We start from the raw sequence: 13,459 nt of genomic DNA, 5'->3' as shown, positions 1-13,459 counted from the left end.
GGTCAGGGGCCCACCAACCCCTGGGCTGTAACCATGTTGTAGTGTGTGTAAACATCCTACACTCTCAGCTGTGAGCTCAAGGTGGCTGGGAGAGGGTTGTTTACTCCTTCTGCCATGGAAAACGTCAGCTGAAGAACAATCTCTTCACCCAGCAGATGGACAGAATACTGCCTCCCTAGTCAGCCAAGGCAGCACCCCAGCGGAGAGCTATCATCAGGCCCCCTGGGTTGTACTTCTGTGGCTAAGTGCAACTAGACTCAAATGTGATGCTGGGGGTACACACGTCTGTGGTGAGCACAGAGTTTTCAGTGTGCTGTGGAAAGCTGGCTCTGGAATTCTAACCCAGAAAAGGCCATTTCCCCTCTCCTTAATAAGTCCATCCTGGAATGGGGGATGCTGTCTTTATGGGACTCCATTGCTAGCAGGTAGCATGGTTCTTCCATCACAGGCCTTGTCAGAATCTACTGACAAGTGCTGCTGGTGCGTGGTTGTTGTTACAGTAATTATTTGCCTGTTTTCAACTCATCACACAATGGATGATTACTCAGTGTTTCAGACAGTTGGCTGTATGTTCTATGAAGCTTATAGAAGCTGCTATTTTTAGTTTGATTTAGTACAACTGGTCTCTTCAAATTCCACTTTTCCTTTGACTGCAAATGTGGAGAGCTCAGCATTCGGCAGGCAACTGCACATAGCCTGTTCGGAGGAAGAGTGGAAATTCACTGTGGCGGTTGCTGAGTCGGTTTTTTTCCCCTTACCTGCCTCTCCTTCCACCCGACAGGAGGAGGTGCGCCAGTCTGTGACTCCTGCGGAGCCTGTCCAGTACTACTTCACGCTGGCTCAGCAGCCCACTGCTGTCCAGGTCCAGGGGCAGCAGCAAGGCCAGCAGACCACCAGTTCCACGACCACCATCCAGCCTGGCCAGATCATCATTGCACAGCCTCAGCAGGGTCAGGTCTGTGAGTGCCGAGGGTACCTGCCTAGCAACACAGCACTCTTAGGTTTGGGTGGGGAAGGTGTGACCAGTGCAGAGAGGGGACATCATTTCTTTACAGAGTGCTGCACTTGATGTCTGGAAACCTGAGCTTCTCCTCCATTGAATCACAGAAGCAAAATTATCACCTTGTTTCCCTCATAGGTCAGATGAGGAAAGTGCAGTGGACAAGATGGTCTCCAGGATCCCTTTGAGCTCATACATTTTAGAAGGAAAAATAAATTCTCTAATGCCCCGGTGAGCCGTAGTAGGATGCCTGTATAAGGTCTTTCCAGTGGGCTCCACACCTGCTGTTTGTCTAAACCAGGACTGGAGTTTGTACTCTTAAAGGGGAGAGCAGCATGATTGCCAGCTTGCATACCTCTCCTTTCTGGCAGTTCTCTGTCCTTCTGTATTTGTGTCAGGTGACCTTCTCTTTTGACAATAGTAATCAGAGGATTTTTTTCTCTCCCCCATAGTACTGTTGAGAGCAGTACCATCCGTTGGGAGTCATGAGAGGCTGCAGAGGACTCAGTACTGAGCTCTGAATCCAAATTCTGTCAGTCATTACTTTATTTATTCATCAGTGAGCATCCTCTGTGAGTAAAGTCTTATGTTAGGTATTGGGGACATAAGCATGGATAAAACAATCCTGATTTCCAAGGAATTCACAGTAGTCTTAGTTGGGGATACAAATATTTTTAAAGGTTATACCACCACAGGGATGAGTAAGACTAAGACAGACTTAGAATTATATGCAGGGTGTTATAAAATGTGAGGAATTGGTGGAAGACAAGGTGGTTAAAGGCTGCTGAAGAGAATAATGTAGCTTTTAGAGGGATCGTTGCAAGTGTTAATACAGTGGGTGCTGCTGTTCAAAGGGCCAGCATAGTCAGAGGCTTAGAGTTGAGAAATAGCTGACATGGTGGCATACACATAAAATCCCAGCACTCTGGACATGGGGTTGGGAGAATTAGGAGTTAGAGACCAGACTCAGCTACTTGAGACCCTGTTTCAACAAGTAAAGCAAGCAGACAGACAAAAAGTGAACAACAGCAAAGGAAGTGGTGTGAGAATTTAATTAGCATGGAAGATATTTAGGCATGTCCAGGAAACACATCCTGGAGAGTCTTGTATATTCTAGTAAAGAGCTAAATTTGCCTAGAAGAAAAACACTGGGGTGGATGGATTTAAATATTAATTTTGACTTTAGGGTTTATTCCTTGCTCATTTATTTATACATAAAATAGAATTATATTGAGTGCTTTCTGTCAGACACTGCTAGGCAGGCAAGGTTCAAAGCCAATATATAGCCCAGTCCTTGCCTCAGGCGTTCGCTGCACCCTGATGCCTCAGGGACCATCTTGTTTGTGCCTCTGCAGTGAGAGAGCTTTACCTGCCAAAGGCCTTGTACCTTTACTGAGTGAGCTTAAAGAGAAGGTTCCAAGGGATAGCCCTGATTGGCGATTATCCCAAGAAGCCCATGGCTGCTCTACTTACAGCAGGGCACACCATAGGTGATTTGGCAGCTGACATGCTAACACAAGCCCTTAATTTCCTAAAATGATTTAGAAATACCTTAGAAATCCTCTCAAAAATTGGGTTGATGGAATACAATGATGAATTGGCAGCATGCTTTTTTTTGGGGGGGGGGTCAGCAAAAATCTCTGTCTTCCTTCCAACCAAGACCTGCTGGGCTTGGAGCTGAGAAAGCTTGTGAAGTTGGTGAAGTTGAAGTTGGTCCCTTCCAGCTGTTGTTCTGCTGCCCGGCTGCTTCAGGGTGTCCAGGGGCTGGGTCGTACCTCTTTGGACCCATAGTGACTGGATAGTGAAGACTGTTTGAATTTGAGTGCAGGTATCTTTCCTAAGATAGAATATACATTATAGCAAAGTTGGAAGGAACTGTGGTGAAGTACATTCAGTGCTCTCTGTTTCTAGTTGGGAACTTCTTTTTTCTGGGAGTGTGGGATAGGTGGGTGGAGCATCATGCTAGACAGATAGGAGAGATGTTTGCTGTTGTCCTAGCCCACCAAGGAGACTTTTACTAAGACTGCTGTCTCTCCTCTTCCAATTCAGAGTAATTTTTCCTTACCTAGTAATCTCTTAAATATCTTCTGTAGTTCCTAGCTACCAACCCCTTGCTCCATAGTTTTAGTTACCACGTTATTATGTCTGGGGCACCTGTGTAGTCGAGAGTTAACATCAGAATGACAGCATCATTTGAAGCCCATGATGCTTTGAGATTCCCCGTATCATCTTATTGGCAGGGTTCTTAGCTCAGAGCAGGGCAGATCGTGTCTGATGTGTAGTTGTTCCACCTATCTCTTACCACTCCCACTACCTGGCAAGTCGGACACACTGGGTTTATTTCTCTCTGTAAAAGTCCCATTAAAGGAGCTGGGTAGTAGTGGCAGCACTTTAATCCCAGCACTTGGGAGGCAGAGGCAGGTGGATCTGGTCTACAGAGTGAATTCCAGGACAGCTATACAGAGAAACCCGGTCTTGAATGCCTCTCTCCCAAGGGGGGGAAAAAAAAACAAACCACACACATTAAGGGCTAAGGTCTTGAGATTCAGAGTTGGCTTCATAGTGACAAACTGTTAAGTGCAAGTCATGGACATAAGGCAGAAGTTTCTTACACCTGAGCTCTTCGTTCTCTGCTGTTGAAGCTCTTGATTTACTGAGTACTGTTGAACGAGGGCAGCATCTGGTGTCTTTATTCTCTTCTGTGGTGAGCTGTGTTATGTTCCATAGCAACTGCCTGGCTTAGGTGGCCAAGGCTCACTCTGCTGCTTGACGGTGAAAGCCTATGCATACTAGGCCTGGCCTTAGAGATGAGCCTGTGTACTTTATTTGCCTTTCAGTGTTTTTCATGTCTATGATGTAGTCTAGGACCCCAAGTATAATGCATTCATGTAGGCTCCACTCTGTTTTATAGTGCTCTCCAGACTCACCTGCTCCTAATGTGACATGGGTCTGTTTATATCAGTTGTCATGGTTGCTTTGATTTTGTTTGTTTGTTTTGTTTTGTTTTCCTATGTTGTATGTACCTTGCCATCACAGAAGGACTACGGAGTTGGCAGCAATTGAAGCCTGGGCATTTAAGTGTAGATTTAGGTAGCTATTCTGCACTTGAGCGTGAAACTTGCTTTGGCTTTCTTGTTTCTATTTCAGACTTGACTCTAGCTGTGTTGTACATCCACTGGGCTGCATGTTAAGAGGGTGACAAATGTAGGCATTAATGGAGTGTGTGTATGCTCCCAATGTACTTCGACAGGTTCTCAGCCAGAGCTCAAGCAGTTCTCTCTTGACTCTTCCTTCTAGACTACACCCGTGACCATGCAAGTTGGAGAAGGTCAGCAGGTACAGATTGTGCAGGCCCAGCCTCAGGGTCAAGCCCAGCAGGCCCAGAGCAGCACTGGACAGACTATGCAGGTGATGCAGCAGATCATTACCAACACGGGAGAGATCCAACAGATCCCGGTAAGCCTGGCCCCGCTGGCCCCAGCTGCATGGATCTTTTCAGCTCATGGTGTCAGTATTTCCATTACACACCCAGCTTTGTTCAGTGTTTCGTTTCCACTCTGCTTCAGTCCAGGTTTTGCCTCACCCCTGGTGTAGCTCTTCTCTGTTCCCCTCCTATACCTACACAGAGAAATCGTGGTAGCTATATCTCATGCCTATCGCTGTTGTTATTATTGGCGGGGCTTGGGGGTTGCGTTTTTGTTATTTTAAGACATGGTTTCTCTGTGTAGCCTTAGCTGTCTTGGAACTCACACTTTAGACCAGGCTGGCCTAGAACTCACAGAGATCTGCTTGCCTCTGCCTCCCAAGTGCTGGGATTAAAGGCGTGCGCCACCACTGCCCTGCTTGTTATTGTTGTTGTTGTTGTTAGTAGTAGTGTTACTATTATTGCATTTATTTGTTTGTGCATAGGTGAGTATGCTTCTTTGTATGTGTTTGGAAATCGGGACAACTGTATGTAATGAGATTTTTCAAGGCACTTTCATCTATACAAGTGGTTTAATGTTTCAGCTGAAAGCTTCAGTATGTATTTGGCAGGGAACTTGGGCACCACAACTTTTCTTCCACCATGTGGGTCCTAGGGATAGAACTCAGGCCATCAGGCTTGGCAGCAGGTGCCACTTCACCACCCCCAGACCTGTCTTTTGATTAGCAGAGAGTAAGAGGGAGGTATGTAGGGAAGGCCATACATAACACCTGCTGCATATTCATAAGTCAGTTCCCAGGGCAGCCTGCAGCAAAGTCTATTTTTGACCTTCATTTAACTCACCCATTCCTTTACTGTAGACTGCAGCTTCTTGCTTGCCTTGAGGGATTTTATTCCTTAGGTTTTTTGTTTGTTTGTTTTAACCTGTATTTGTTTGTTTTTAATTCGTATACATACGGATGCTCTGTTTGAATATATGTCTGTACACCATGTCCATGCAGTTGTACCTGATGCCTGTGGAAGCCAGAAGAAGACATATTGGAACTAGAGTTAGAGATGGTTGTGAGCTATTGTGTTGGTACTGGGAATTGAACCTACACACACACACACACACACACACACACACACACACACACACACACACACACACACACTCCAGAAAAACAGTGTCTAAGCACTAGCAAAGACTCTACATTGATCATTTTGCAATCAAAATGGGAAAGAGTGGAATAGTCCTTTATGAAATGTAGGTTGATAGGAGCCCACTTGGACTTGCTTTGCCACTTCTTCTCTGAAAGAAAGTCCAAAGGGCACCTTTTCTTCAGCTTAGGAACTTTTCTTAAGTTATAAAGTAACAGACCAAGCAAAACCTTAGGAAACTAAAGTTTGTAAGTACGTCTCTCCTCCCCTCTTCTGTCTCTCATAACAAACATTCTAGTAATTCCAGATATCTGGCTTCTACCTTGTATCATTGTTTCAGCCACCAGCTCTAAGACCTTCCTCTTAAATGGCTCTCTTTTTTTTGTATGAATGTTTTGTATGAACCAAAATAAGGTCACGTAAACCAGAGTTCCCACCTTGGAGTAGGGACTTTACCCCTCTGTGGAACAAAGTATTGGTTAGAAGATTTGGTACAGAGCTCAGTACTTGATGTTGGCTGCTGTCAGACGCCTTCTAAGAAGTTGACATTTCCAGACTCTTGAGGCCACTCAGCAGTTCTGAAATAGTGGTGACTTTCAAAGCCGAACCTCTCCTTCTCTCAGGAAAGCTAAAGAAGAGGCTTGCTGAGGAATTTGGGCAGCAGAGCCACGGGGAGCAGTAGAGCTGCTGTGTCGTAGAGGACTGAGGCACAGGGCAACTCTAGTCTAGGTTTCTCAAGCCTAAGAACAAAGCAGATCACCTGGCAGCCCAGGCTGTTGCAGGTGTCATCTCCTGCGAGAAGGTCGTAACCACCTGTGATTGTTAGGAGCCTTACCTACACCTGGAACAAGGCGCTAATTTTTCACCCTAGGATTCTTGGCTCGCCTTCTAGATTTCCAAACCACTTTCACCCACAGAAGTGGCTTGATGTCAACAGGAAACAGCAATAGAGATTTGGTAAGGAATTCAGGCACAACTTCCCAACAGTTCCTATTGGCTCTGGAACGAAGTGATGCAGGTCACAGTACACTTCCTGTATTTCTATTGAATCAGACGTTCAACAGATTGACGTGCTGTGACTCCCCTATCTTGCCTCAAGCAGATAACTTTGGAATTGTTCGCCAAGAACTTGAGTTATGGGCTAGGGGTGCAGCACTATTAGTAGAGTGCTGGCCAAGCATGCCTGAAGCCCTTGGTTTGATCCTGTACAAACTGCCTGCCCTCAATCCCAGCACTTGGGAGGTAGAGACAGGAAGATCAGTGTTCAGTGTTGGCTAGTAGTGAGATCAGAGTCAGCCTGTGGTGCATGCCGTGTGTGTGTGTGTGTGTGTGTGTGTGTGTGTGTGTGTGTGTGTGTGTGTGTGTGTTTTGTTTTGTTTAAAGGAACTTCTGTTTTTCTTGATGCTTCAAATCCTTTGAGGCCAGCATTTCAGAGAAGCATTTGGTATAGCACTGCATGTAGGGCACAACTTTATCCTGTCAGCATTTTCCTCATGGAAGTTAGATTCCTGCAATGAAGTTAGCTTTTGAAAGCCAGGAAGAAGCTTGTGCCAGTACAATGGTGTGGTGCTGTATGCCTGAGCAAGTTCTTCCTTGCAAAAGAAGCAAGCTGACAGCTAGGAGAGTGCTTTCTGGCTTGTGCTTGTGCTCCCAGGAACTAACTACCTTTCTTTCCTTTTTTTGTTTGTGTTTCTGTTTGTTTGTTTGTTGTTGTTGGGTTTTTTTTTTCCCTTTTTTGAGACAGGGTTTCTCTGTGTATCCTTGACTATCCTGGACTCACTTTGTAGACCAGGCTGGCCTCAAACTCACAGTGATCCACCTGCCTCTGCCTCCCGAGTGCTGGGATTAAAGGCGTGCGCCACCACTGCCCGGCTACTCCCAGGAACTTTCAACCCCAGAGCTCTGGGCATGCACAGCCACTATCCTCAGCAACTCTTTATCTCTGTGGAGCCACAGATCTCAGTAACTGTCTCATTCCTCCCTTCAGCCCCAGCTCAAAGCAACAGTACGTTCACGGCACAATGGAATTCTAAGAGCTTGAGTTAAGGCTTTCAGCACACAATTAAACACAGGCTGCTGTACTACCAGTTATTTGAGGCATCGTTGTAAGCATAAAGAACTCCAAGGATTTTGTACAAAATCCCATGGTGGGGTTTTCTGTGAGAGTTTTATTGACTCTGCTTCCACTGGGGAGGATTTGGCCAGAAGCTAATGCTGAACATCAAGGATCTTCAAGGTCCACAGATCCCCCATCATGCGCCCACACCCACACCCACACCATTGGTCCTGGATCTTGGGGACAGGGATAGTAAAGCAGGCCAGGCTTTTTCTCCAAGATGTGCTGAATGGCTCAGATTGACGGCCATCTGTTTTGGGCTTCTAGCAAACCTTGGAACTGTTCACAGTGTCTAAAGATGATGGGAGAAGCCTACTCTTAAAGCTCAGTTGTTCTGAAGTATCGGGCAGTCTAAGGAAAGCCTCAGATAAGCTCTGGTCAAATAGCCACCTGCCAGCAGATGATGAGTACGTGGCCGTGTTAGGGTGTGTTCTTTTGTGTGTGTTTTTCTTGTTCTGGCCTCTGTTTAAAAGGACTTTTTCAGGGTAGATTTCTTTGAGGGACTTGGAGGGCATGGGTAGTCCCTAAATCTGGTCATAGGAAGTATGTGTATAGGAGATTGTGCTCAGTCCCCTATGGTCTTTGTCTCTGCCTGTCCTAGGTGCAGCTGAATGCCGGCCAGCTGCAGTACATCCGCTTAGCGCAGCCTGTATCAGGCACCCAAGTCGTGCAGGGGCAGATCCAGACACTTGCCACCAACGCCCAACAGGTATGTACACACCAGAGGCAAGGATCAGTGGCCGCCACCTTGTAGGAAAGAGAGTGCTCGACACAGAGCTCTCATCACCTCATCCTTCAGCAAGAACCATTTATCCCAAACCTTTATCTGTGTGGTATCCAGGGGCAGATGGGATTGACTGCACAATTGGTTTCATAATGTTTCTTACCATTTTGCTCTTGAAGGGTGAAAGAACAAACAGAGAGGTCTCAAGAGTACCAGAAGAAGCCTAGTATACGTGCGTACACTCGAGGCTGGAGGAAGCCTGGTTGCCAGGCGATGCTCCCAGTGGCAGTAGTGTCCTGGTGTTCTTGAACCCTTGCAAAAGCATACTCTCTACCTCCACAGATAGCCTCAGCCAGAGAAACACGCCCCCCAACACACACACACACACACACACACACACACACACACACACACACACCTACCTTACAGTCTTTAAGACTGAGTCCTAAGTGCCAAGGGGGCTATTCACCCCAGGCCTTGGGCCTGAGGGCCGTGGTCATCCTTTGCAGATCATGGGGGACAGTGGTGAAGGGGATGCATTGTTAATGGATCCTTTTGCCTCAGACCCAAAAAAAGCAGCAATCGTTTAAGAGCTGGACTCGTCTGCCCAGTTGCATTTCTGGTGATGTATCTATTGACAGTGGTGACAGAGCTGAGTTACAGCAGGTCTCCAAAGATCTTATTTGAGCAAATGTAAGGAATGAGCCAAAAGTAAGATGTCTGAGCTCGGGACCATCTCTGGAATCATTAAAGGACCCTTTCCATCCCCACTACCTGCTTATGGGAGCATAAGTTTCTTGGGTTTCTTGTTAATGCCCATGAGCCCATCACCTTTTTTTTCTTTAAAAGCATATGAATTGGGCCTGGAGAGATGCCTCAGGTTAAGAGCACTGGCTGCTCTTCCAGAGGTCCTGAGTTCAATTCCCAGCAACCACATGGTGGCTCACGACCATCTATGTCCTTGCCGGGCAGTGGTGGCGCACGCCTTTAATCCCAGCACTTGGGAGGCAGAGGCAAGCGGCTCGCTGTGAGTTCGAGGCCAGCCTGGTCTACAAAGCGAGTCCAGGACAGCCAAGGATATACAAAGAGACCCTGTCTTGAAAAACAAACAAACAAACAAAAAACCAAAAAAACCAAAGCAACCATCTATGTCCTCTAATGGCCTCTTCTGACATGCAGGTGTACGCACAGATAAAACACTCGTGTGCATAAAATAAATAAAAGCATATGAATTGAGTTGGTGTGGTGGTGCATGCCTTTAATCCCAGGCTGAGACAAGTGTATCTCTGTGAGTTCGAGGCCAGCCTGGTCTACAAAGCAAGTCCAGGACAGCCAAGGATACATAGTGAAACCTTGTCTGGAAAAACGAACAAAAGAAGCATTTAAGATGCTTGGGATCCAAGAAACCTTTTATGGCATGGAAACAGAAGGAAGTGAGAAGGGTTTATGGTTCCTCAGAGACCAATTGGGGGAATAGAAACCAGAAAGTTGGAGAAGGGGAGATTTAAAAAGTGGGTACTTTGAGGCCACTTAAAATTTCCGTGATATAAATTTTACAGCTTGGCACCTAGTAGGTGCTCAATGAATGTTTGTTGCGTGCATGCTGGATAAAATACATGTAAATTAAACTTTTCAGCTGCTGTGAATAACAATTTTGCTGGCCACAAGGTACAGTTAGCCTTAATCGGTGAGAATTGTAATTTGTCTCAGGCATTTCTGCAAGAGTGACTTTCCACTAGAGAAGTGTATAGGTTAATCAGAGCTGCTGTCCTCAAGCGTCTTAAGGACTTGAGGAAGGAAGACCTAGAATGAGGAGTAATAAGAAGTCGTCCTTCACAGCCGCTCCCCTCTTGGTCTTTATAGCCACCTTGGTAGGCTAGCAGGAGCTGTTTTGGGCCTTTTTAGGACACACGAGAGGACAAGCTTTACCTGATAGATGGGCTCTGATGGTTCCAAAAGCTGGCCCAGAGGCTGCTGCAAATTACATGTTCCACAGACCTGAATGCACACACCCTGGTCTTCCCGGCTTGCCCAACTCTTCCCAGCCACTGTCTTAGCTCTGCTTGTCAGTATTAAGTCCTTCTGGAGGATGTGAAGTGTGTGGAGTGAATGTTTTTTGTTTTTTGTTTTTGTTTTTGTTTTTTTTTTTTTACTGCACACATCTCTCCTTCTTGGCCCAGAAGGTGCATACTGAGTGTCGGAAAAAAGTACTTCATGACTTGCTGTGAGGGCTTGTGAGGGCCAAGGCTGCTGCTCAGGGTGTTTCATATTGCAGTCAGATAATCTGGGTGATACAGGTTTGGTTTGGAGCCCACCTTCCAAGGACAAAAGGGACCACTCACCTCTTTGCCCTGGATTTTCCAATCTACTTTCACTTGCTGAGAAAAAACTTAGGGCTTCTTTTCAAAGCCATAACTTTAAAGCTGAGGAGCTGTGTCTTCTCATTGAGCCTCAGACCTTGAGGGAAGAGAGTGGTTCTGATGTGCCTTTGTAGGGCCAGGGCTTTGCTAGCCCTCAGTGCAGGGAGACTGGGAAGGACGCTGTGCACCTGCTTGCTGTTAGGCCTCATTCTGAGCACTTGGTAGGCTTTGTGTTGTTCAGTCTTCATGTGGTGGGCTAATAAAACCTGTAGCTAACATGCCTGATCTCTCCTTTTGTGTCCCACAGATCACACAGACAGAGGTCCAACAAGGGCAGCAGCAGTTCAGCCAGTTCACAGACGGACAGGTAGGGACCCAGCCTGAGCTGGGTGGGGTCCAGGGACGCAGACTGGATGGGTAGGGCTGTGGACAGAGAGCTGTTACACAAGTAGGAGGCCTTTAGAGCTGCAGGCTGTGGAACCACAAACAAACAAACAAACAAACAAAAAGCCTTAAGCATTATGTCACCCACACTGCCGTCTCTTAGGTGAGTGAACTAAGCCCTGTGGGTGGGGCGTGCCTCTTCCAGGTTCACTTGGATATTCATACAGAGCCGGTGCTAGTCTTTAGGGTTTTTCTTTGTTCCTCTAGGACTGTTTCCTAAGCCAGTATACGTAATATGGAGATGAGTTCAAATGAAGGACCATAGGACCTTTTAAGCATGCTTAGACCCCTAAGAAAGAGGGGCCTTCTCTGCTAGCCTGCTTTCCTCTCACAGCATGGTCCTAGGGTCCACTGAGGATGAGATAGGTGACATGTCCAAATTTATGTTTTATGCTGCCCGAAGAGAAAGGAGTTGGCCTCTGGCCCCTCTGGTCTCTACCAAGACGAGCAGTAGGCTCCTAGGCCAGAGCTCCTCTGGTGGTTTCTTTCAAGGACCCCAAGAAACAAGGAGGCTAGCCTGCCCTAACTCGTCTCACTCTGACAGGCTTGGTTTTAGTAAAGGGTTAACTGAGCTTCCTTGCACAGAACTCTTGGGGGAAAGGAGGTGGGAAGGTTCTGGTTTGCAAGGTGTTAGTACCATGGTCAAGTGCTTGTAGTTGTCAGAGCAGAAAAGAGTGCAGCAAGTTTGAGCTAGCTAGAGAGCACAGAGACATGAACAACTCAGGCAATGCAGCTCCCCTGTCCAGTAAACTATCTCACATGGCAGTCTGATGGCTCCTGTGTCTGCTGCTGTTGTCTCCCTCCCACTACAAAGACTGCTACTCTATCCCGCTTTTCTCTGACACCTTGCAGTGGGTAGTAGTTAAGGTATCTGGGACCCCACCCAGTTGGAATCCTACAGAGAGCTGCCTGCCTCTACCCTAGGAGTGACCTCACTCTTTTCTCTACCTCTTGCAGCAGCTGTACCAGATCCAGCAAGTCACCATGCCTGCAGGCCAGGAGCTCACCCAGCCCATGTTCATTCAGTCAGCCAACCAGCCCTCCGATGGGCAGACCCCCCAAGTGACTGGAGACTGAGGGCCTGAGCTGGCAAGGCCAAGGACACCCAACACATGTTTGCCATAGAGACCCAGGCGATGGGGACATACCTTCCCTCACCAGAGGACCTGGGACTTCAGTGCCTCCTGCAGGCTAAAATACTGGTGCACTACTTTCCATGCCTGGGGACTGAGATTCTACAACAGAAAGATGCAATATTTTTTTTCCATTTTGTCTCCAAGGAATCATATTTCAGTATATTGAGCTGTGTGTCCAATGCTATGAAACAAGAATATTAAATAACATATTTATGGCATTTTCTTGAAGTGTGTAGCTAAGGAAAATTCTCTGTGTGTTTCTGGCTTGGGCACTCAGCCGCCAGTGCTAAGCAGCAGCCCGTGCTCCTCCTTCTAGGGGTGCGTAGGGTTTCCACTCTGCCAGTTCTGTCCTCAGAGCAAGTCAAACCCTTTCCCACCAGCGTTCCTCTCTGCCCCTTCCCTAGAGCCAGCCCTCCGGATCCAGAAGCTGTGGAAACATTTCTTGCCCGTGGGCCATGAACTCATTCCCCACCGAGAGCTGGTTTCCTCCCAGCCCTTCTCTCCAGGACCCAGGAGAGCTAGGACATTGTGCATTGCTCTGCCCACTATTTTATTTTTTGAATACATTAAAGATTGTGCGCATCTCCGTTGCTGCATGGACTTCCAACTGCATGAAATGCAATAAATCTTGTTTTAGGTACTTGAGAGTCTATTTCCATGTCTGGGACATTAGTGGGACCACTCACTTGGGATAGGTGTGGAAGAGTTGATTTGTTTCTAGGTTGGCTGCCAGGAAAGGTGGCCCACTTCTAAGGAGCACGTATACAGAGCCAAGGGAACCCACACGGTGGCTTGCAACTGAGGTTCTTGACTTGTTTACAGATGAGCTTCATCAGAGCACATCTCCTCTTCAGAATAGATGGGCCACACTGTGTGGCATCGCGGGGACTTCTCTCCTGGAGTACTCTGGCTGCTCCTGCAAACAAGGACCTCAGGAAGTCTCTGCAGTCTTCCCTAGCATGCAGTGGCTCCTGACACTGCCTGCTGCAGTTCTCATTACCAAAGGCCTGCGTCTGCCATGGAGGGCAGCCCAAGGCCCTTGTCTCCCGTCACATGAAGCCTTCTGTAACCAGCTTCTGCTTCCTGTCCATTGAAGCAAGGGCAACAGAAAAGGG

At 47.2% G+C, this 13,459-nt stretch overlaps 1 protein-coding gene across 4 annotated transcripts in view; it reads left to right on the top strand.

The window, feature by feature from the left end:
• NFYC (nuclear transcription factor Y subunit gamma) overlaps positions 1–12,984 on the top strand; it is a 71,247-nt gene extending 58,263 nt beyond the window's left edge. For all 4 annotated transcript variants that reach the window (XM_084784889.1, XM_084784892.1, XM_084784890.1 and 1 more), the window contains exons 6-10: positions 782–955; positions 4,298–4,456; positions 8,282–8,389; positions 11,072–11,131; positions 12,166–12,984. In XM_084784889.1, coding sequence (XP_084641015.1) covers positions 782–955; positions 4,298–4,456; positions 8,282–8,389; positions 11,072–11,131; positions 12,166–12,285 — 621 coding nt within the window. In that variant the 3' untranslated portion in view covers positions 12,286–12,984. The remainder of the gene's footprint in view (positions 1–781; positions 956–4,297; positions 4,457–8,281; positions 8,390–11,071; positions 11,132–12,165) is intronic.
• The last annotated feature ends 475 nt before the right edge of the window (positions 12,985–13,459 follow it).

Source organism: Acomys minous (genome assembly GCF_964271855.1).
Source record: "Acomys minous genome assembly, chromosome: 6".
Lineage (NCBI taxonomy): Eukaryota > Metazoa > Chordata > Mammalia > Rodentia > Muridae > Acomys > Acomys minous.
This window is presented reverse-complemented; position numbering and strand designations above follow the sequence as displayed.